General features: G+C 39.1%; 2 protein-coding genes across 2 annotated transcripts in view; one reads left to right on the top strand and one right to left on the bottom strand.

Moving 5' to 3' along the window:
- Positions 1–10,158, top strand: part of Nkrf (NFKB repressing factor) — a 14,814-nt gene extending 4,656 nt beyond the window's left edge. Inside the window, exons 2-3 of the mRNA XM_028773158.1 lie at positions 5,922–6,052; positions 7,187–10,158. Of these exons, the coding sequence (XP_028628991.1) occupies positions 5,938–6,052; positions 7,187–9,144 (2,073 nt within the window). The 5' untranslated portion in view covers positions 5,922–5,937 and the 3' untranslated portion in view covers positions 9,145–10,158. The remainder of the gene's footprint in view (positions 1–5,921; positions 6,053–7,186) is intronic.
- Positions 10,159–13,177: 3,019 nt separating this feature from the next.
- Ube2a (ubiquitin conjugating enzyme E2 A) lies at positions 13,178–23,351 on the bottom strand. Its single transcript, XM_028773167.1, has 6 exons — positions 23,123–23,351; positions 22,892–22,972; positions 22,488–22,513; positions 15,684–15,773; positions 14,710–14,798; positions 13,178–14,394 (listed from the first exon to the last, which is right to left on the bottom strand). Exons 1-6 carry the CDS (start codon positions 23,164–23,166, stop codon positions 14,266–14,268), a joined length of 459 nt encoding a protein of 152 aa, XP_028629000.1. The 5' UTR covers positions 23,167–23,351; the 3' UTR covers positions 13,178–14,265.
- Positions 23,352–25,026: the final 1,675 nt, after the last annotated feature.

The raw sequence follows: 25,026 nt of genomic DNA, 5'->3' as shown, positions 1-25,026 counted from the left end.
TGCCTCTCTGCCTCTCTGCCTCTCTGCCTCTCTGCCTCTCTGCCTCTTGACTGCTGGGATTAACTTGAGAGTTGGCTCAGTGGTTAAGACCACATGTTATTGTTACAAAGGATCAGCATATTATTCTCAGCACCCACATGGAGGTTTACCACCTCCTTGGGCACCAGATATAGATGTGGTACACAGACATAACATGCAGGCAAAACACTCATATACATAAAATAATAATTTTAAAAAGGCATGTGTCACTATGTCTGGCTTTTAAGTTTCTAATCTCAGCATTTTAATTTAAATTTCGTAAAGCTGTTTAATATATTTGTAAAGAACTTATAACAATCTATTACTGAATACTTATTAAATTTCATGTGCCATTGTATATAATGATCTGTGTTTCTCTTGTAGCCGTGCACATAGATGCAACTGTCTTGTGACCAAGACTATGATATCTATGAAGAAAAATATGTTGCCCATTATAAGTCATCTTTTAAAAATATGCTAGACATGGTAGGTGAGTTGAACACCATCCTGATTTCCAAAAGCTTGATGCACTATACACTACATAAAGAACTTTAAGACCTGTTATAGTTCTGTGGTTTTGCCTTAAGTATCTACAGCCAAATGTGTGATCTAATGGACACATAAATATGTAATGTGTATGCATTTAAAATTTATAGTAGACTTGCCTTAGTGATATTTTACATCATATTTTATAATATAGAACTGTGTGACCATTAAAACTCAGATGGTAGTGGGCTGTGGAATATAGCTCCAGGGGTAGAATCTTTGCCTGGAATGCTCAAGTCTGTGAGTTCAGTTTTCAGCATGGCAAAACCAAAATAGAATAGAGGCAGTAGCAACATGAGGAAAATTCTTATAATAGATAACAGATCAACATAGGCGATCAGTAATGGAATAGCATAGAAAACAAAAAGAATATAAAGTAACACTTTAGATGATACTGAAGATATCATAGTTGAGATGTGAAATTTTTCTTTGGAGTTAAAGGTATTATTTTTAATGTGTTATGAAAAATCACTATGGAAGATAGCAATGACTTGACCTTTATCCTTGAGTGGGTGGGTATTCAGGTAATTTTAGCAATAGAAATAGAATTCTAGTGATTTTATTGAAGACTAAAATTTTTCCATTGTATTTTGACTAGTCAAACATTAGATAGCATGATGGTCTTTCCATTCTTACATAAGCTTGCTGGGCTTCTTTTGTATTATGACTTCCTAATAAAGGCCAGAATCTGACTGTGTTGGCAACCTACGCAAGGATTTATTTTTATAGCCTCTGGAAGATGGCAAATTCTGTAGCAATTGTAATGAATAGGGAGCAATAAATAGGTACAATAATTACTGGTGCTGGAAGAAACTTGAGAGACAAGTGAATGTGAATGGTGGGAGCCCTAGGTATTCCTTCATGGGCATTATTATGGCCTGTGTACCATCTTCAGTTATACTGCAAATTCAGAGTCAGGTTCTAATTGAAGGTCTAGAGGATTTCAGCTGGACCCAAGGCCAATGGCTTGGTTGTATCACCAATTTTTGCAAATGAGAGATCAGTGGTTTTAAAAATTATGGACTTTGGACTAGAAATGTGGCTCAGTGCTTAAGAGCACTGTCTGCTCTTTCAGAAGACCTGGGTTCAGTTCCCATCACCCATATGGCAGCCCACAAACTATCTGTAACTCTAGTTCCAGGGGATCTGACATCTTCTCTGGCCTTTATGAACACCAGGCACATACATAGTACACAGATAATATATGTATAGGCAAAAACACTCATATATATAAACTAATTTTTTTTTCGAGACAGGGTTTTTCTGTGTAGCCCTGGCTGTCTTGGAACTCACTCTGTAGACCAGGCTGGCCTCGAACTCAGAAATCCACCTCCCAAGTGCTGGGATCAAAGGCGTACACCACCACTGCCCAGCATAAATTAATCTTTATAGTAATGAATAAAAATGTTTTTAAGCTGTGAGCATCACCTGATTTTCATAGTCTTTGTTTTCATCCTGTACTTTGGAAATTGGTCTCCTCACATCCTAAAGGAAGTGATGTGAACGATGTATGATACTTCAGATACCTTTTCTGATGACCAGATAAGAGTAAGTAAAAATAGAATTACTCTTGGTATTCAAGTACTGATGATAGCTGTAATAGCCATTGTCTGTAAGAAACGAAGGTTATAGCTAGCTTCCCACAAACTGTCAGCTAGGACTACTAGGTTTTGATTTATGCTTTACAAGGAAATCCATCTGATGGGTATGGAACCTACTGTACTGGAAGGGGAAAATGTTAATCTTTAACTTCACAACTATTCATGAAAAGCTGTGCTTGTTACTTAGTTTCAGACTTTCTTCCCAAATGCTTCCAGTTAGGCCAAAAAAAGGCTCTGAGAATAGGAAGGGTTAGCAGGTGTTCGTGATAATAAAAGAGGACTTGAGGTCATTTTTTAATTGCCATGCAGCAATATTATGTTATCAAGTAGCCAGTCTAGCCTGTTGTGGTGGTGCACATCTGTAATCCCAGCACTCAGGAGGCTGAGATAGGAGGTGAGCCTGAGATACATATGACTTGATATTGAGACCCTGTCTCCAAACAGAAAGATGAGGTGGGTGGAAGAAAACAATGAAAAGAAACCTAAGAAACATATATAAGGCTGGTAAGATGCTTCAGGCATTTGTCACTAAGCCTGCTTCCCCAGGACTCACATGGTGGAAGGAGAGAATCAATTCCACAAGTGGTCATCTGACCTCCATATGCACAATGTGTGTAATATGTGCAGCCTCCCCCGGGCACAATAAATAAATGCAATAAAGCAAACCCTTGATGATTACAAAATACTACAGTTAGGATAATGGGATTGTTATCAGCAGCAGACCTTACTCAGAGTCCTCTAGTTTTACAGTCTGTATTTCATTTTATATGTCATGTATAGTGGTTAGAGGGACAGCTGAAATGGATCAGTGGGTAAAGGTGTTTGTCATGAAAGGCTGGTGATCTAAGTTTGATAATCTGGAACCCTCATTAAGGAGGGAGAGAACTGACTCCAGAGTTGTTCTCTGACCACATGAGGCAGGCACCATGGTGTGTACAACTATACACAATTGTCACATGTTTTTACAGAAGACCTTTAATATTCCCAATACCACAAAGATCCCACCTGTTGTTCTTTTAAAGTAACTAAACAAGCACCCTCCCACTCACTCTGATATGTTTGCTCCTTTTTTCTGCTATATAGTTCTCCGTTGTCTGTTTATACCAGAGTTTTAACTATTCACCTTTTGAAAGATATCTGGGCTGATTATAGTTAGGCCTATATAAGGCTGTTGTGAGCATTTATATGCAAGTTTTTGTATGAACATAAGTTTTCATTTCTTGGGGATCAGTTCCTGGGTCATGTGGTAATTGATGTTTAGTTTAATTAGAAAATGCCAGATTGTTTTCTATAACTATATCATTTAATAGTCCTACCTGCAATGCTTGAGGGATCCAGGTTCTCTGTATTCTTGCCAGCATTTGATGTCATCACTAGTATATATTTTGGCCATCTTGATATATTGATGTCTTTCAATTACATTTTCCTGGTGGCTGATAGTGTTGAACATCTTTTGTTCATTTGCAATCTGTCTGTACTCTCCAGTGATGGTGGGCTTTATTAATGACCTTTGGGGGTATGTGTTCATATGTACATGACATGCATGTATGTAGGTGAATGAACCCACAGAAGCCAAAGTAGAATGCCAAATGTCTTCCTTAGTTGTTTTTTTTTATTTTTTTTTAATAGGGTCTGTCACTGAACCCAAAGCTCACCATTTTGGCTACACTGGCTGGCCAACAAGCTGTGGCATCCACCTGTCTCTGTCCCTCAGTTCAGGGGTTACTGACATATGGCCGTGCCCAGCTTTTACATAGGTGCTGGGAATTTGAATGCAGGGGTCTCCTGTTATACAGCAAACGCTACTTTACCCACTGAGCCATTGCCCCAGCTCCTCTTGTTTATTTGAAAGCTTGATTTTGTTCCTCTTCGGTTTGGAGCTAACAAGTTCTTGTGAAGTACATGGTTCACAAATATTTTCTCCCGGTCTGTAGTATATCTTCTTTGTTGAGTCTTATAAGAAGACAAGATTTTAATTCTGATCAGTGATCCTTTTACCACTTTTTTTCATTTTTAAAATTTTATTTTATGTGTATGCATGTTTAGCTCACACATATGTCTGTATCATGTGCATCCTGGAAGTTCTGAAGTTACGAATAGTCGTGAACTGGTTCTAAAATTATTGATGGTTGTTATGTGCTATGTAGGTGCTGGGAACTGAACCTGGGTCTTCTACAAGAACAAGCACCCTTAACTACCAAGCCATCTCTCCAGCCTACACTGTTTCCTTTAGAGATCATGCTTTAAGAACTGCTTGTATAGCTTAGATCTTGAAGAGTTTCTCCTACTTTTTTAAAAGTGAAAGTTTTATAGTTTTATACTTGTATTATATATAGTTTTTATACTGTATGCTTTTGTAAGGTGAGGGTTAGATTTTCCTGTCTGGTTTTTACATGTAGGTGCTCATTTGTTGCAGAGGTTCTTCCTCTTTGCGATTATATTTGTAATTTTGCCAACTACCAGGCTTGTATTATTTACAGGAGTCCATTACTGGGTTCTCCCCTGCTGATACCTCACCAGTAAACTTCTTGTGCCTCCCAGAGTGATAGTAGGCTATCATTTCTTCCTTAATTAGCTGTAATGCTTTGGTAAAAGACTTTCCCAGGGCTGGAGAGATGATGTTCTTACTGTTAGTGAAGAGGAGTGGATTTTTGTTCCCAGTACCCACATGAGGCAGCTCACACCTCTAATTCTAGTTCTAAGAGATCTGCTGCCTCTGGCCTTCCATGGGCACCTGCACATGTACTCACTTCCCGCATGAATACACATAACTGAAACTAAGTGTTTAAAAGAGATTTTCCTTGATGAAACTTTGGTGGTTTTGAGATACAGTTTGTACAGGAAAATCCAGCATAAGTGCTTTCATTCTTCCTTTAATATTTACTTGTTTACAGAATGAGTTGATACCTTAATATACTTGTTATATTTTAGTTTATGCTAGCTATTACTGATCTTTAAATTGGCTCATGTTACCAGGAGTTTATTCTGATTGGCTTCTGAGCCCATCTGGCACAGCTCCTGTGTGACCTTTGACAGTTTCTTTGTTGTAGGCCCAAGATCTCCGGGCTCTTCTTAGACATTTCCTGCCCCAGACTTGGAAGCATGGATTTCTCTGAGGAACATGGTGGTCCTTTTCATGAGACATGGTAGCAGCTACAATTTGGATGTTAGCAACACAGCTGTCCTTAACATTCTTAGTATTTTTGTAAGCATATAAATTTAATTGTCTACATGTAATACATATTTGAAAGAGAAAAATCATGAGTATATAGTTATATTTTCGATTCATTTGTTAAAAATAAGGTTTTGGCTAGAAACTGTGTCTATTTATTTTGATATGCATGGCTGTTTTTTCCCTCCATATATGTCTGTACACAACACACATGCCTATTGCCCTCAGAGTCCAGAAGAGAGTGTTGTATGCTCTGGAACAGTAATTATAGATAGTTGTAAGCAGCCATGTGTACTAAGGATCAAACCTGTGTCCTGGAAGAGCCTTCAGTGCTCTTAACTGATGAACCATCTCTCCAGCCCCTGTATTTGTATATGTTTTATGCAGAAAATCTTGATCTTAATGTCTAATGAGTAAAACTACTCATTCTACAGATAAATATTTTAGGTCTGATTCTTTGTTTTCATAACAAAATTACCCTGCTGATAAAGTTCTTTGGAAGAAATGATAAGACTCTCTCACTTAAAGCATTTTAAAAAGGATATCCATAACTATTTTAATTGTAGATTATATTAATTTTATAGGTATAGCCCACGCTTGATGGAAAAAATTCTTCACATGGCCGAAGGTATTGATATTGGAGAGATGCCGTCATATGATCTGATGCTGCCTAAACCTTCCAAAGGCCAAAAGCGCTACCTTTCATCCTACGATGGTGAGTATACCTTGTTTCTGTAAGGTGGGATGTGAAAAAGTCAGGCTTCTTAAAATGTGTCACATGGATTCTATGCAAAGATAAATGATTGTTGGTTTCTTTTATTATTTTGATTTTGAGACAGAGTCTGTCTGTGTAGCCCTGGCTGTCCTGTAACCCACATGGTACTCTAGAATGGCCTTGAATTCACAGATACCCACCTGCTTCTGCCTCCGAGTGCTGGGATTAATGGTGTGTGCCTCCATGCCCAGATCCATGGCCCAGATAAATGGTTTCTAATTTACATAGAATTTTTGATGATGCTAAAAAGAACCAAAAGTACAGAAGTCCCAGTATAATGCTGTCCTTGAAGTCTATGCCTTAGAACCTGCCTCTAAATAGATCTCATTCTGAGATCATATGAGCATCTGAGTAATTAAATATTCTTGGATAGGTCCAGATGGACTAGCTTTCTATAGCACTAAGGAGTGCTGTTGGGAAGAAGCAGTAGTCTCTGGTATAGCCTTAGTAGTAGTTTTCCATGGCTTCAAATGTGGTGTCCCCTATTAATCATCAGTTCTAGGTGTTGTCTGTTCTAGAAATACAGGTAACAGCGTTTTGTGCAGGACAAGTCAGAACTGGGGTTTTAGTTGGAAACTATTTGTTTTTGATGTAGTTACAATGATATAAAGCTATATCATAGAGTCACTCACCTCTGATACAGAAGAGAAAGGTTTAGTAAGTGCATCTAGTCATCTATCATTTCTGTTTCATTAAGAGTCATCTGTAGTTCTGGAGATCTTTTAGCACAGATGATAAGAGATTGTCTTAGCACGTCTTTCCAGTATAGGTGAAGAGTACATTTCACTGTGCTTTTAGCTCTTCTGTTGAAAAGTCCTCCTTTTCAACAGCCTGCATACATGTTTGATTCAATGAATTATTTCCTGTTAAAAGTATTTCTTTATGCATGGAGGGAGAGGGAACATCACCCCTTATTGTAGTCTTACATTGCTCTGAATCCCTCTACCCAAGTGACTGGTACAGACCTTGTACCAACAGTATAGCTTTCAGATTATATGGTTGGTGCTATTTTCCTGCTTGGTTCTCTTGAAATATTCCCATTTTAATGAATTGTAAATTTCACTCATTCTATAGGTCAAAATCCTCCTAAAAAGCAAGCTGGTTCCAAATTCCATGTGAGACCTCGTTTTGAGCCTGTACATTTTGTAGCTAGTAGTTCAAAAGCTGAAAGACAGGAAGATCCATATGGCCCTCAAACAAAAGATGTAAATGGAAGAACGCATTTTGCCAGCATGCCAAGAAACTACTACCAAGATTATACTCAAGACTCTTTCAGTACACAGGATGGGAATTCTCAGTATTGTAATTCATCAGGATTTATTTTCACAAAAGACCAGCCTGTAGCAACCAACATGTATTTTGACAGTGGGAACCCTGCCCCAAGCAGCACTTCCCAGCAGGCAAACTGTCAGCCAGCTCCCGAGCCCCCTCCTTCACAGATGTACCCTGACTCAGTGGTTGCCGAGAAACAGTATTTTATTGAAAAGTTAACAGCAACTATCTGGAAGAACCTTTCTAATCCAGAGATGACTTCTGGATCTGATAAGATTAATTATACTTACATGCTAACTCGTTGTATTCAGGCATGTAAGACAAATCCTGAGTATATATATGCTCCTTTAAAAGAAATTCCTCCTGCTGACATCCCAAAAAATAAAAAACTTCTCACAGATGGTTATGCTTGTGAAGTTAGATGCCAAAATATCTATCTAACTACAGGTTATGCAGGTAGCAAGAATGGGTCTAGAGACCGAGCTACCGAGCTAGCTGTAAAACTCTTACAGAAGCGGATTGAGGTTAGAGTTGTCCGGCGGAAATTTAAGCACATAATTGGAGAGGACCTTGTGGTGTGTCAGATTGGTATGCTTTCATATGAATTTCCCCCAGCTCTGAAACCACCAGAAGACCTGGTAGTACTGGGAAAGGATGCTTCTGGGCAGCCTATTTTTAATAGTTCTGCCAAACACTGGACCAATTTTGTCATTACAGAAAATGCAAATGATGCAATTGGCATCCTTAACAATTCTGCCTCATTCAACAAAATGTCAATTGAGTACAAATACGAGATGATGCCAAATCGCACATGGCGGTGTCGAGTATTCCTGCAGGATCACTGCTTAGCTGAAGGTTATGGAACCAAGAAAACCAGCAAACATGCAGCTGCTGATGAAGCTTTAAAAGTTCTTCAAAAAACACAACCCACTTATCCATCTGTCAAAAGTTCCCAGTGCCACTCAGGCTCTTCACCCAGAGGATCTGGAAAGAAGAAAGATATCAAAGATCTTGTAGTTTATGAGAATTCTTCCAATCCTGTGTGCACATTGAATGATACAGCTCAATTTAACCGAATGACGGTTGAATATGTCTATGAAAGGATGACAGGTCTCCGCTGGAAATGCAAGGTGATTCTAGAGAGTGAAGTCATTGCAGAAGCAGTTGGAGTGAAGAAAAGTGTCAAATATGAAGCTGCTGGAGAAGCTGTAAAAACCCTCAAAAAGACACAGCCGACTGTCATTAACAACTTGAAGAAAGGGACTGTTGAAGATGTGATTTCAAGAAATGAAATTCAAGGCCGCTCAGCAGAAGAAGCTTACAAGCAACAAATCAAAGAAGATAACATAGGGAATCAACTGCTGAGAAAGATGGGTTGGACGGGTGGTGGTTTAGGTAAATCTGGTGAGGGCATACGGGAGCCTATCTCAGTTAAAGAGCAGCATAAGCGAGAAGGGCTTGGTCTAGATGTAGAGAGGGTCAATAAAATTGCTAAGAGGGATATAGAACAGATCATCAGAAACTATGCCCGCTCTGAAAGCCACTCAGATTTGACCTTCTCCACAGAGCTGACCAATGATGAACGGAAGCAAATACATCAGATTGCTCAGAAGTATGGCCTGAAGAGTAAGTCTCATGGGGTGGGCCATGATAGGTACCTGGTGGTAGGTAGAAAACGGCGGAAGGAAGACCTACTAGATCAACTCAAACAGGAGGGCCAAGTGGGACATTATGAGCTTGTTATGCCCCAAGCAAACTAAGATTTTACTAAGTTATCTTATAAATGCCTCATGAGGCAGACATACAAATAACAAAAAAAAAGCTACATGTTCTGGTTGAGGAGTATTCATTCTTAAGCTGTTTCACCTTGTTCATTTCATATAGTGCTTTATTAGGTATTGGAACCTAGAGAATTCTGTCCACTTGTATTATTAGCTTAATCCAGCAGATGATATTGTGCAGTTACTGTTTGTGTCTTTGATATTGCTCTGTTCCCTCGGATTTTAGTAGTTTGTACAAGCAAAAACACCCATCTAAGTGCAATTTCACCCTGAGGAAAATAATTCACATTATAAAGGGCATAGCACAGCAATCTGCAACAATATGTAAAGTCAGTGCTGACTCTAACTATGCCAATTCCAGATTTACTTAACATGTCAGGTCATTTTGTATCATCAATTTTCATCTTTGTGAGAAGCCAGTTGTAGAGCATTTAACAATAAATTGTGCTGTACGTGTAAATGTCTTTATCAACTAAATGATGTAAAACTTTCTTTAAAGTAATTTTAGTGTGTGTTTATTTATAACTTCTATCCTGTGATTTCCAGAATATTGTGATTTACTGTATCTTGTGACATACGACTTTTAACAAATTCTAGTCTTCATGCTGAGAGAGCACTACTTGAGAGAGATGTTGAAAAGTTTCCCAAAGGCCTTGATTCAATCAGAAGAAAGGAAGCTTGAACTGTTTGTTCTTGGTGCCTTGCAGAGAGACTCAGAGCAACTCTCGGTTGTAGCTTTCACATGGTTTGTGCACCATACCCAAGGCAACCATAGCTTTGGTAGAGCTTGATAAAAGACTGAAGATACATTGGTGCTTTGATGAAAAAGGTCAGTTGGCTGGTTTCCCCTCTCAAAAAGCTTATTACTCCCCAAAGCCAACTTTGTAACATACTTAAAACTGCTATTTTCGCTTATTTCTGGAATGTAAAAATGTATAAAAATAAGAGTTAGTGTATGCTTCCTGAATAAAAAGGAGCCAAAGTTGATCAAAATGGTGGTGTAATTATTTCTGGAGAGCAGGCTAGTAGCAACACTTTGGGTTTTGAAGTGATGGTTACACAAAATATTTCAGTTAGGGCACACATGGTAAATGTAATAATTTAGCAAATGGGAGCAGAATCTGTCACTCATCACTATTTTTTTTTTTGCTTGGATGCCAATATTCTGGCTTATCAAATCTTTGGGTGTTTACTTTTATGTGGTTTTATTGTATCTTAGATGAATCAGCTAAAATCCAGCAATATAGCAAATGAATATTAATATTTAGTTAACTGCAGAGAAATGATGGTAAGGACTCTTAGGTTGTTTGCAATATCTTTTTTAAAAAGATTTATTTTTTTAATAATGTGTGTATGTCTGTGTATGGGGGGTTATATGCATGTGAGTGCATATGCCCATGGAGGCCAGAGGTGTCAGTTGGAGCTGGCAATACAGGCAGTAGTGAGCCTCCTGACTGGAAACTGAACTCTGGACCTCTGGAAGAGCAGTATGTATTCTTAATTGTTGAGCCAGCTCTTGAATGCCCATTTGCAGTGTTCATGTTTGGCGTATAAGTGGCTCACAATACATGATAAATTCCTTTTTGCCCTCCCCTTTTCTACTTAATGCTAAAAAGCTAGAGTAAAATGAGTATTTAAAAAATATCAATTAGCTTTTATACCTGGATCTCTTAACTTACATGCACCTACATTGGCTAGCACAGTATGGCATCAGCCTTCCGCTTGTTTTCCATACCATAGTCTACATACTTCATTAGTTTTAGTAGAAGAGATGTGCATTTTATTTTGGTGCTTAATACTTTAGCAGAAACAGAAAACTACAATAGATTTTGTGATTATAATTATTTTTTTACTTGCAAAATTCACTCCCATTTTGGAAAGTTGTGGTTCAGGTAGTTAGAACACTATGTCCTTGGTTCTCTGAGTGACAAAAGGTGGTTTTTAGAGATTACAAGATGTGGAAACTTGGTTTGCATTCTCTCTACATGTCTTCTTCCCAGAATGTTTTGTTGTTGTTTGGTTTTGGTGGAAAAATGATAGGAAATCCAAAGTCAGGTTTATAAAAGTGTAATGAAGCAGATGAGGCTTTGTGGTAATTGGGTAAGGTACATAAGACTTGGGTTCATTTTAGGGGGGGCAAATAACTCGGTAGAGCAGCTTTAGTATTAATGTGGAATTAGAACAAAGTCACCAACTGCCTGAGAATAAAGTAATGTGGAGAAAAGAGGTTGAGGAATGAGCTGCTGACGATTTTGCTGCTCTAGTTTGCAGTTTCCTTTTGGCTGGTCCTTGCATTTTCCCTTTCTAAGAGATAGTCATTTTTAGCTGAGGAACTTTGCTGTAAAACCTGACAGTACATGAACACTTCTAAGTTTTATTTGTATTAAATATAAGCTGAAAACTGTGTATGTGCTTGTGCTCACAGAGCCACTTTTGAATCCCTCCTTCCACCTTGATTGCAAAAGTGAATAGCGTACACATTCCATTGGGGCCATTTCTTTAATTTTTAGAATAGTATTCAATGTGTTCACTCTGCTATGAGTAACCCTTGAAATGGTTCCTAAATAAAGGACTCTAATTCCAACTTTGGTTCTTCAGCATACCTACTTCCTCGCATAAGCAAGTGCAGAATTGAAGACAAGATTGTATCTCAAAAAGGCACCTTGCAAATCTGCTTTACTTTTCTTGTTAATTACATGCAGACAAGGCAGCCTGTGTTAAAAATTATAAAGGAGAGGAGAAGGTAATTTGTATTAAATGTTCCAATGAGTGTTTAGTGGTAGCTTTGACTATGTCTATGTTAGCTTCATTATTAAGGTTGTAAAAGGATTATCTCATGAGAAATTGGAGATGGTGTTTCTCGGAAGGTGTACAAAATAAAATGTTACTAAATCAGCCTGTTCTGGTCTCATCTTAAATTTTTCAAATATTAACAGTATCAATACTTAAGGTGCCCAACCAAAACAGGGTGAAAAAGTTCAAATATCAAACAAAAAATTTGATGGGGTTCTACTTTGAAGCAGATAGGGACTTGATGGGAAATACTAAGTGTATTTGAGGACATCACTCCTAAGTGAAACAATACAATTAATGTGGTATTTAATAGTGTACATTGAACTCTCCCACAGTGAGGTTTAAGTACCCTTCAAGGATGACTGGGGTACACATATCCTTTCCCTCCAACTATTAATAAGACACAGCATGCTATTTATTGTCAGTCTCTTTAAAATGAGATAGGTTGCTCCTCAGAGAGCCCACTTACATTTCAACATGTCAGAGGACACTTGTCCTAATAATCTTATATAGAATTTAAGCATTTTACATAAAATTTTGTAGTGTTAAAAGTTTATTCGTTTTATGCATGTGTTATATGTGCCTGCCTGAGTGGATGTTTGTGCACCGTGCAGTACCCATGGAGGCCAGAAGGTGGCATCAGCTCCCCTTAGAACTGGAGTCAGTAGTTGTGAGCAACCCAGTGGGTCCTGGGAACTGAACAGGTTTCTCTGCAAAAAAACAAGTCTTAACCACCGAGCTGTCTCTCCAATTTTCCCCTACCTCCCCAGTATTTCCTTTGATACAGGGTCTCATTATGTAACTGGCTGGCCTGGAACTCTGCGGATCAGGCAGGCCTCAAACTCAAGAGATCCATCTGCCTGCCTCCCAAATGCTGGAATTAGAAGCATGCACAAACACACCCCACTAAGCTAGAAGTTGGTTTTTAACAGGTAGATTGTCAAGATCAACAAGTTAGAGCTTTGTCTCTGAGGATACTCGTAAAATAATAACTATCATTTTATGCTTTCTCTTGCCTACAATATATACCGAATTAATTTATGTCAAAATGTTTGAAAAACATTAAATCTGTGACTGAAAAGTTGGGGGAAAAAAGGTTTTGTAACAGCACTGGCTGTCTGTTTCCAGAAAGCTTTTTCTTTTGCTTTTGTTGTACTTGTTTTTAAAAGGGAAGATAAATAGATAAGAAATCCCTTAAAAAGTTAATGAAAGTGTGAACTAAATTTTAAGATTTTTTTTATTTACAACTTTTGAAAATGTACAGTTTTTACATGGGTTACTTGTGCAAAGTTAGAAGTGCTATAAATGCATAATAGATTAACAATTAAAATATATTAGATAAAACATTTACAAGCCTTGCCCCATACTGTATATTTAAAAGTGTAAATATCCAAAGAAAAATTGCAGATATGGGCATTAGAAGATTCTGAAAACACTGAAAGCATGCAGCAATAACTGAGGATTTGAATGGGAAAAGTTTGCAAGATACGCTCTCTTCCTTGAATCATAAAAAGGAAAGTTTATTTAGGGCAACAATGCTCCTTTAAGAGAACAGAGGATCTTCAGTTGTTCCTAACTTAAAAAAAAAAAATAATCTAGTCCTGTTCTCACACCTCTATAAAAAGCAAAAAACTCTGAAGTCCAGGATTCTGAAACATAATGAGTTTACACTATGAACATCTTGCAAAAAGTGGATTGTGTCAGTTATTAAAATTGCTTCAGTTTGTTAGCTGGGTCCTTTAGCAGTCTCCTTGCTACTAGTAAGTGCCATCCTGCAGTTCATATTGCTTACAAATGAGTATAGGATTTTTCAGCTTTCCTTCCCCTTTCAAATGTTGTTTATATGGATGCATTCCTGTTTTCTTTAGGTCATATTCTAAACACATTTTTTTGCAAAATCAAACACAAGGGAAGGACTGGTCAGGATGAAACACAGCAGCTATCATTTTGTTACAAATAACATCCTGGTCACCAGACTATACATAACATTTTATCTTAAAAGCTTAGTATAAAAAAGTACAGTAACCTGATAACTGCTTTGAGGCTGGAGATGAGATACAACGAAGGGACATATGCAGTTGTAATGTTTGCAAGTAACCCAGGTACAGTACATTGGATTTCAAATAGTATTTCTGATGCTCCACAGGAGGACAGAAAGGGGAAGAAAAACTTGCCAAGGGAAGACAGAAAGAGCACAACAGCTATTTTGTTTTTAATAAAGTAAATGTAATGAATTAGGAATAAGATGATAAATGCATCAATATACATCTTTCTTATGGCCAGCCTCTTCTTCTGTTCTACCCTGAGTCAACAGTCACGCCAGCTTTGTTCTACTATTGCAGAAACACGCTTTTCATATTCCCGCTTGTTCTCCTGGTACAGCTGGGCAGCCTGGCTGTTTGCTGGACTATTGGGATTGGGTTCATCCAATAGAGACTACAGAGAAAAGATATAAATGTGAGTTAGTTCCTCAATGCAACCAAAAAAACCTTGAGAACAAACGGTTATTTTATCAGTTGGTGATAGCATCATACCTGTCCCAAATAGTTAAATTTTTTCATCTTCTACATACTAACTTTAACTGCCAGTAGCTCAGGCAACTATACACATTTCCTGGTGACTTGGAATTTAATGGTCTACTCCCTTTTATTTATACAATAAGCTTGGCCCAAAAATTTAAAAAGTCAAAACAATCACTAATGTAAAAATATCAAAGGTCATAATCACATTAAAGAAATTTTTAAAAATCACCTGTATGGATGTTAAAATGGAAGACACATCATAGGTTGGACTCCAACGGTTCTGAAGTATATCCAGACATATACTACCATCTGCATAGACTAAAAACACAGAAGTTGGTATGTTAAACATAAGACTAATAAAGTTTAAACATATTCAAGACAAAAATGCTCAAGAATACTTTGCTTTTGAAGTTTAAAGATGCCTACTTAACGGTCTAAAAAGGTATCAATTATTACTAGGGAAATAAAGTGATCAGGAAATAACAAATGGTAAATAACTGGAAGGCAGAGCTTATTCTGAAGAAACCGCCCTTCTGTTCAGGACATCATATGTTTTCCAGTGGTTATCCTAACCATAGAATCATGGGAATTCAGCCCACCAAATCTGAAAACTATATATCCTATTTGTAATATTAACATCTTAGCATTCACAAAATTTTATTTTGGCATAAACATAGAAGTCTTAATACCATGAAAAAATTATCAAAATTACAAAAAAAGTAAAAGTCAGAATCCTGTAGACTGCTAGCACTTTTCCAACAAACTGTGCCAGGTCCTTCAACAGAATCTGGTGTTTGATGGTCTGGGGCAGGGCCACAGAATCTGTGTATTCAAAATGTTCCATGGTAATTCTGATTTGCACCTGAAGTTGAAAAATATCTTTCCGAATGCTAATGAAGATAATTACAATACACAATTATCCTACTTTGACTTTTCAGACCCCCCCCCCAATATTTTTGTTTAATAAGTAACGAAGATCACAAAGCCAGCAGACTGTTAAGACTCCAAGCAAAGGATGGTACCATCCTCTTACATTTCTAGGACTAAGATCAAGATAATAAAAGACCATGAACAAATGTCTTTCCAGAGATGGGAAGATACCTAAGCAAATACTCAAGTACTACAGAAAAGCAACAACAGTATTTGGAATACTACTATAATAAGCATTGTAGGACCTTACAACAACATGTTTAAAATACTTGCCATTAGGATGGAACATCTTAGAGACAAATCTAACAGTAGGTGGTTTATTTGGATATTCTTCAGTGAATTCAATTGTAAGTTTAAATGTTCCTGTAGTAAAAGGGGGGAAGAAATTTTATCACCTTTTTCATATGTACTTTAATGCTACCTGAGTTTTTTTAATTATTAAATGAGATAACATAAAGACAGGGAGATGGTATAGAGGAGAGACTAGTTAAGAAACACATCTCTAGGAAGTGTTCTAAAAAATCACCCCCAAAAGTGATCCAGTTATTTTCCCATTATTCTTCAAACTTAAAGACAGTCACCATAAACAAGATTGCTATTTGCTGTATGCTAGTCACTATGCACTTTGAAAATATCCTTCAAAATGACAAGGAACACAGATAAAAACATTGGTTTCTTTTCATGTAATGATTATAATGAAAATTTAATTGAACTTAAGCCAGAATAAACTTTTCAGTGTCTCTTAAAAACCTTTAAGCTTGACTCACAAAGTACATCTCTAAAACACCAGTACAATCATTCATACTATTGAAGGGAATAACAAAATTGATTTTAAAATTACATTTGGTTTATATTGCATTAATGGCTCCTACATATCTATCTTTAATGATACTTCTTAAAATATGCCAACTTAAGGTTAGTTGGAGGCCCTAAAGCATACTAGGTTACAGATACTCTGGGTATCACTCAAGAATTATAGGCTGTTGTACAGTGGGGAGAGTGTGTGCATCCTGTAAAGTGTTATTTTTAATAATGCTTTTTAGGTTTAGGAAAGCAATTATTTTCTTTCTGACTGAAATCTCTTCAAGTAAACTCAAGAATCAGTTATGGGTCCTGATGAGGTGGCTAAGTCCTTGCCAAGCATCTCTGAAACCCAGATACAGGTAAAAAGAACACATTCTCTGAACTTGGCTTCAGACCTCCACAAGCACACCCTGGCATGCATAGAAACACATCATATACAAGATAGAATAATATAAAAGAATCAGGCCAGGTGGTGATTGTGCACACCTTTAATCCCAGCATTTAGGAGACAGAGACAGTTGGATCTCTTTGAGTACAAGGCCTGGTCTATAGAGTAAGTTCCAGGACAGCTAGGGCTACACAGAGAATCACCTTGAAAAAAATTGTGTGTGTGTGTGTGTGTGTGTGTATACATACATGCATATATATGAATCAGAAATTATCTGGTTAGTATGAATGTATATTACTATGGCTCATTTAAATAAATTACTGCTATGAAAAAGCCTACACTTTAGGTAAAGTATAACTTATTACTAGTTCTCTTAAAGCTAGCAATTTATATTCTGTTCACTTTCATTAATCGGTTTATTTCTACTTAAGAAAAAAGAATATAATCTTTGTACTGCTATATCTAACACATAAGAGTATCAAAAATTTGACCTTGCTATGAATGTGTCACAAAATTCCAGGATAATTTAAAATATAATATGGGGGCTATCAAGATGGCCAAGTAGGTAAAGGCCCTAAGCCTGAAAACTTGAATTTAATTCCCAGAATCCATGAAGTGAAAGGAGGGAACTACCAAGTTGTCCTGTAGTTTCCACATGTGTACCCACAAACATACAGAAAAAAAATAAATGTAAGAAAGAAATGCTACAAATACATACACACACACACATACACACACACACAGGGGGTGGAGGGAGCGGGAGAAAGGGAGAGGGGGAGGCGGAGAGGGAGAGGGACAGAGGGAGGGAGGGAAGGGGGAAAGAATTGCTTAAAAAAAGGCAACAAGGGCCTGGGATTATAGCTCAATAATAAGAACATTTTGTTTAGCTTGTTCCAGGCCCTGGGTTACATGCACAGAGCCACAAACAAGTAAAGAAAGGGCTGGAGAGATGGCTTAGTGGTTAAGAGCACTGACTGTTCTTCCCTAGGTCCTGAGTTCAATTCCCAGCAACCACATGGTGGCCCATAACCATCTGTAATGGAATCTGATACTCTCCTCTGGCATTTTGGCAAACATATGGATAGGATACTCATATATGTAAAATAAATCTTTAAAAAAAGAGAAGTAAACAAAATGTAAAACACTAGAATAGTACATTTCCCAACTACTGTTACTTTAGAAACTGTTTTATTTTCAAGGCCATATATACATACTGTATAAAGAAGGAAAGGGAGCAAAATAATAAGGAGTGGACATATTACAGGGCATCAGAGCATGCTCTATGCTCATCACCTCCAGCTTATAGTTTTCCTTTTTGTTGTTGGAGACAGGGTCTCTCTACATAGCCCTGGCTTCCCTGGAACTCCCTACATAGACCAGGCTAGCCTTGAACTCATTCTCATCTGCCTCTGCCCCTGAGTGCCCCTGATTGCCACACCCAGCAATCTTCTTCTTCTTGAGAAGTAAAGCAGTCCTTCCTTTTCAGTATTGACTGAAATGCAAGAAAAGTGGAAATGGTAGACCATACTAGAATTCTTTTGTATAAACAGATTAGTGATAAAATCTCACTAAATTATAGGTGATGGATTTATCAAGAAGCTGCTCTAAAACCAGCCAAGCTTAACAGCACACAGACACCCCAGCTACTCTTAACTAAACCTTCATTGAATGTGGTACCCAAAAAGAGTAATACACAACAAAAGCAACTGCAAAAACACAATGGGTTTCAGATTACACACTCAGGGCTGGGTTCCTAGCACATACATGGAGGCTCAGGAGATCCCATGCCCTCTTTTAGTCTCCATGGGTAACAAGCATACACATGGTGCACAGACATGTGATAAAACATACATGTATCACTGATTCTGTGTAAACCTCAAGTTTTTGCATGTGTGAAAGAAGGCTAATAATTAGTATCCACTGCAACACTGCTGTAAGGCTTAAATGTGGCAGATGTATATAGTCCTACAATGTTCCCCATAAATGAACAATTACTTTAGCTATAATTCTGCCTCATATACCTAGAGCCGGCTGAACAAGAGAAAAATACAAACTCTGAACTTTACTACCAGTCAGAAGTACACAAGTAAATTCAGATATTAAGTAGCACTCATTTCCTGTCACAGAGCAAACACATATATTCATTAACTGAGTATATATGCAGCCGGTTCAAATTCCTTGGCTGAAGCCCTTTGCCTAACTGTGGCCTGGAAAAGCAACAGGAGTCTTACCCTAGCTACTACATAGTGAATCCAGTCTTTGTAAAAGTTTTAGCTATCTTCAGAAGTGAAATATAGTTTTGTTCATCTGATTTATAAATTAAGACTTACCCAAATCTTACTCAATATATACATTTAAAAGACAACATTTTTTTCAGTTACATCAAATAAGTGGAGCCTCTTCAGTAGAACTCTCAGTGCAATTTATGAGATCTAAACAAATGTTAGGACAATTTTTAAAATAGGCTATTAAACAATTTCAATTTAGACCTCATCTTCAGAGGGCTAGGCTCCAAAATAACGAAAGGTTAGCACTCGTCACTGTTGTGCACAATCTTTACTGCGTTTACTGATTTTCTTAATCTTCCTGAGGAGTTCAGAATGTTTTAAGTACCAACACAAATAAGCATGGAGGCCAGAAAAAATATAAATATGTTAAATGGCTAGTATATGGCAAAAAGACTGATAAGGTTGAATTGATGAGCACATAGATTCAGTGTTTTTGAATATGAAGTTAAGAGTTATACCTGATGAGCTATGTGGCACAAACACCTCTCTAATCCTAGCATTTAAAGCCAGCCTGGATTACAAGAGATCCTGTCACAACACAAACAAACACACACACACACACACACACACAGAGAGAGAGAGAGAGAGAGAGAGAGAGAGAGAGAGAGAGAGAGAGAGAGAGAGAGAGAGAAACAGTTCATGTTAGTCAAGGAAACCCTTTCTACTCATGTTTCTTCTCATTTGACTAACTTAGCCTGGAGTAAAAAGTAAAATTATATGTACTTAAAATTTTTGGTGACTGAAAATTCATCATCACTCTCAGTAGACTTTAAGAGATACCTTTTTAAAAAGAAAAGATATACACACTCAAATTCTTAAGGTCACATATATCATTAAAAGTGACTACAATTATCTCACTCAATAATTTTGAATATGATAAAGAATATATCCTATAACTTTTATATTAAGCTTATATACAAAGATATTTCAACAAACTATTTCCTTACTGTCTGGTAGTCAAAAGTTTTCTAGAACATATTTTCTCTCATTTTAAACAATGCAAAGCTAAATCAAACTACCCTTTTCCCTAGTGTACAAATACCTTTAATCTCAGCACTCAGGAGGCAGAGGCAAACAGATCTCTGAGTTCCAGACCAGTGTGGTCTACATTAAGTTCAAGGCCAGCCAAGACTACAAAGAAACCCAGTCTCAAAAAACCAATTGTTTTTCTTTGCTCCAGATTTCCTCTTTTTAACTAGGACCTGGTTTAGAAACATCTACCAAGAAATAAAGAAAAGTTGTGTGGGGGCTTTTAATTTGGAAACATGTTTGACACAGCAAAATCAGCTGTCATTCATTTCTACCAAATCTCTTCCCTAATTATAAATTCTCCAAAAGTAATTAGAAGTAATGAAAAACGGCCAGTATTTGTTTTTGCTAGTCAGAGCTCTAAACACCCAAGGAAGCACTGTTTTACAGAATCAGAGCCAGGTACTATCATTTAGCTTAACTCCTTTCAGCAATGCCATGTTAGAGATAGATATACACCATCAAAAACAAAGCCAGTAATGTCAAAGGCAACAATCCAGGAAGATAATGGACTCCACAAGTACCTTTTCAATTCATACTACTTTAAATATCAGGAGCACTTTTGAAATCTTAAGTAGCCAGCCTTTAGCAAAATGATGTGCTATTAATAAGCTGTTCCTAAGATAAAACAGTCTGAGCAAAATGGGAAAATGGTGGGGGGCAATGAAAATAAAGCCCATTACTGCTGAAAACAGTTTACACCAGTGGTTCTCAACCTGTGGGTTGTGATCCTTTGAGGGGGTGCTGAATGGCCCTTTCATATAGGATCACCTAAGACCATTGGAAAACACATTAATTTACATCACAATTCATAACAGTAGCAAAATGACAGTTATGAAGTAGTAACGAAAATAATTTTATGGTTGGGAGTCACCACAACATAAGGGAGTGTATTAAAGGGGCACAGCATCAGGAAGGTTGAGAGCCACTAGGTTACACATAAAACGTACCTATAAAGACTTAGCTAGCACCAGCCAGGTGGCAGCTGCACAACCTTTGAATCTAGCATTTGTGAGGCAAAGGCAGGCAGAGCTCCGAGTTGAGTTCCAGGACATTCAAGGCTACACAGGGAACCCTGTCTCAAATAAACAAACCAACAAACTAGCACCAATCTAGTAAAGTCTGACTAGCTCTTACAATTACTAGCTCTTAAGTTAAATTCACCAAAGTTGTTTGCCCTAGAATCACTCAGCCCTGTGTCATTTCTTTTTATTGCAGCATGAAACAGCAGCAACATTTACCTAGTGAAGTAGAGAAAAAGCTAACAGTATTCTGGTGACTATCAATGGTTTCCGAAGGATGTCTTCAGTATTTGAGACAAATTACAGAATAGGCTGATTTTGACTTACCTCACACCATTTGGTTACTAGCAGTAACAAAAAGCAATCTGACTCAGCAACATATATAGGAAATGTTTTTAAACTGAAGGTGTATGTGTCTATGTGTATGTGCACATTCATATGTTACTAAAGATAAGTCATTGAGAAAAAAATAGAGGTTTTAAGTACCCCAAATACTGGAGAACTCAAGACATTACCAAATAGGTAATGGGACGAGGGTAAGAGTTTGTAGGGACTTGCTACAGTATTTATTTCAACTGCACAGGAATCTGTAATTATGTCAAATTAGGAGGGGGCTTTTGTTTTATTTTTGAGACAAGGATTCACTATGTAACTCTGGCTGGCCTGAAATTACAGTATACCAGACTAGTCTCAAACTTATATAGAGCTGCTTGCCTCTGCCTGCTCTGCCTTCCAATTGAAAGAATTAAAGGCATAGGACACCATGGCAGCATTCAATAGATCAAGTTTTGAAGAGCAGTTAATGTGTGTTTTTAAAAGTTAAGCCTAAATCGTTTGTTATGAACCTCTTGATACAAACTCAACATCCAAGTAGGCTGGACACTGGCCAAACGGGTACTACTGTGAGGCAAATCTCAATCCTGAAGCTGCTTTGAGATTACCGATCAGAAGATCTAAACGAAAGCACACACTGTAAATAAATTTAAAATCAAGGAGCAACATTATACTGAAATTAGGCATGTAAGGACATCTTTAAAGAAGTGAGGCTGATGATATTCTGAGTAATAGTTGAAGCCAGGGAATTGTATGTCATGGAATCTTGCATGCATTCAGCACTCAACAAACCACATACTAAGCATTGCTCTACACACTTCTTGCCCTCGGGATGGAACGCAGAGTGGACCAGATGGTCTCTGGCGGACTAGTTTTATACTGAATTATCTCTGTGGGGGCTAAAGTTAGCAGGAACACTGCTCAAACCTCCACAACCCTGAATACCAGCGCTGTGGCACTTCTTTTAAAAAGTGACTACATTCACCCAGGATGTATTAAACAGAGGGGGGGGGGGACCCGAAAAAGTGCAGTTTTGGTTAAGCCTAGGACTATCCAGAACAACCCACCACACACTGATTTTCACTTGAGCCTTTGGTGGGCAGAGAAGGTGGGGCAAAGCCGCTTCTTTAAGCTGGGGGTGCTTGCTGATGCCAGGGACCCCCTTTCCCCTGATGAGCAGGCTCCTGAAAAGTGGGCTAAGAAACTCTCTTACCATCCTCAAACGGGGTCCCTTCAGGCCTGCAAGACAGAAAACAAAAAACAAGAACCCGTTAGTGCCGGACGAGAGGGTCCCCGCCTTCCCGCAGCCTCTGAGGAGGCGGCTCTGTCAAGATCTCCCATCCCTGCCTCCGGTCCAGCACCGGTGTGAGGAAAGCCACCCCAGTCCGGGGGACAGCGCAGGCCGCCGCCGCCTCGGCCGCCACTAGTCCCCACCCCGCCCCCCTAGAACCCCAAACGATTCCCCTGGCAGCCAGAACGGAGCTAATCTAGGCAGAGGCTCCGGGGAGACGCCTAGGCCCAAACAACCCCAACTATCTTCCCCTTTCCCCCCGCGGCTCATCGAGGGGCCGGCGCCGGTCCCCCGAGTGCCCGGAGACAGCCGGACCGCAGACTCACCCAAAGATGACCGCGTTCCAAACCATTATGTTGTTCTCCGACGGAGCCCCGCTCACTCCGGCCGGTGGATCCTCTTGTAACCTTCAGAGACACACAGCGGCTCCCCTCAGCCCCGCGGCTCGCGGCCGGGCCCCCCTCACCACCACACCCGGAGCCGCTCCGTTTCGGGATCCGCCCTGTGCCCCGGCCGGCAGCCCCCTCAAGCGCCTCTCCCTAACTGACGCGGGTTACCTCTTGAAGTCCCTCATGAGACGGCGCCGGGCCGGGGTCGACATGGCTTTAGCCGGGTCAGAGGTAGGGCATACACCAGAGTCCGCGGTCCCTGAGGAAGCCGAGGGAGCCGGAGAAGCCGACGGAGCACCAAGAGGAACGGCACTGCCTCTCCGAAGCCGAGGGTCGGTCTGGCGCCGGCTAAGCACCACCCCTGAGTACACGGGGGCTGAACCAACCTGGGGAGAACGCACGGGGTGGAGGGGGGACGCCTTACGCCGGGCGGGCCGTACCAAGTCGGCCACGGGCCGGGGGTGACACCAAAGTTATTCTGCCAATCGCGTCCCGTCTGAGAGCCCCGGTCCGGAGCCATGGGGAGGTGGCGGCCAAGTTCTAGAGGAAAGGCTAGGCTGGCAGCAGAGGAAACCTTCAACTCATGGGGATTTAATAGGGAAACGCGCAGGCTCCACTTGCGGATTTGAAGACGAACCCCTGCGAAGTTTTCTTTTTATAGTTACTTACTTTTTTTCGGGGGAGGGGGAGCTTTTTTCTTTTTATTTCTTTCCATTACTTTTTTTCCCCTCTCTTTTGAGACAAGGTCTCCTGTAGCCCAGGGAACCTCGAACTCACTGTATAGTTGAGCATGACTTTGAACTCCTGACTCTCCTGCTTTCATCTCCCAAATGCTGAGATTACAAGAGTGCACCACCATGGCAGTCTTTAAGTACTTCTTGTTTTGGTGTTGGCTCCCCCCCCCTTCTTCCTCCTCTTTTTATTTATTAATTTACTTCTTTATTGTAGGGTTGGTCTCTTGTAGTATCTAATGTAACACAGGCTAACTCAAACTCACTTTGAATCCCAGAGGCTGGACCTTAAGGTCACCTCAGCCTGCCAGGAATATGCCTTAACCTTTCTTTTGTTTTGACAAGGAATGATTTATTAAACTGCCAACTACTGTTTAGGGTCGAGGAAAGAGGAGAGGAGAGAAGAAGATTAGTTGAAAGAGAAGAGTGGAGGAAAGACCATAGACAAACCAGTTCTCAAAAGGCAAGGATGTTAGGGTCAGTCCTCCAGACACAAGAGGCTGGGATAACTGCTTACAATCATGGGAAAATAAATAAATAAATAAATAAATAAATAAATAAATAAATAAATAAAGGCTCTTGAGTATGAAAATGGACCTTGGGTACATCTTTGGGATGAGAGTACACAATTCAAAGCCAACTTGTAAGCCTAGGGCTAAATAAAATGATGTTGGGGCAGTAGCAGGAATGAGAGCTTTAGACAGGGAAAATAGACTTTTTACAACCGCTATGGGTACTCACAATTTGGCTCTGGAACCACATTTCCCCTTGGTAATTCAACAAGCCAAGCAGCTAGTTTAGAAGAGTCCAAGGTAAATGAGCTTATTCAGCTGAAGAGTATTGGAAGGACTGGAGATGGCAAGGAAAGGTAGGATTCGCAGGAAATGCTGCAAGTCGCAGGCAAGCCTCACAGGGAGGATAGGCACCTGCAAAAGCAACAACAGTTTGAAAGAAGCATTTTCAAAGATCGACCCAAAAAAATCACTTAGTAGGCAGACAAAATACGTGTTTAAAGGATGCTGGAAATTATGAGAAAGGCAGGTTTGAGTTAAATCCGGGAGAGTTTTGAATGCCAAGCTAATGGAATCCTTGGAAGGTAGTGGAGCCAGGAAGTGACACCATTAGAGCTGGGTTAATCAGAATTTGCTCCCTAGAGAGCAGGAGAGTGGCTGTAGGGCTCTTGTGCTACTGTGGGGGAGAAACACTGTATCAGGCAATCTCACCTCCCAGAGACCAAGCGCATCCTTTACCATGGGACCTACTACACTTTCAAAGTCTTCAACAGAGATTTTCTCTTCCATTAAATCCTGCTCACATTTTGGAAAGTCTCTCTCTCTCTCT

Source organism: Grammomys surdaster, unplaced genomic scaffold, assembly GCF_004785775.1.
Source record: "Grammomys surdaster isolate TR1022 unplaced genomic scaffold, NIH_TR_1.0 222, whole genome shotgun sequence".
NCBI lineage: Eukaryota > Metazoa > Chordata > Mammalia > Rodentia > Muridae > Grammomys > Grammomys surdaster.
The sequence above is the reverse complement of the archived record's forward strand: the minus strand, read 5'-3'. Positions and strand labels throughout refer to the sequence as shown.

Excerpts from the sequence above, each read along its gene's own strand:
- Ube2a (XM_028773167.1), bottom strand. The coding sequence starts at position 23,166 with ATGTCGACCCCGGCCCGGCGCCGTCTCATGAGGGACTTCAAGAG. Across the intron at positions 15,774-22,487 it reads AGGGACCCCGTTTGAGGATG|GAACATTTAAACTTACAATT; the intron begins GTAAGAGAGTTT and ends CTTTTACTACAG. Across the intron at positions 14,395-14,709 it reads CCATTTTAACATCCATACAG|TCTCTATTGGATGAACCCAA; the intron begins GTGATTTTTAAA and ends TTTTCTCTGTAG.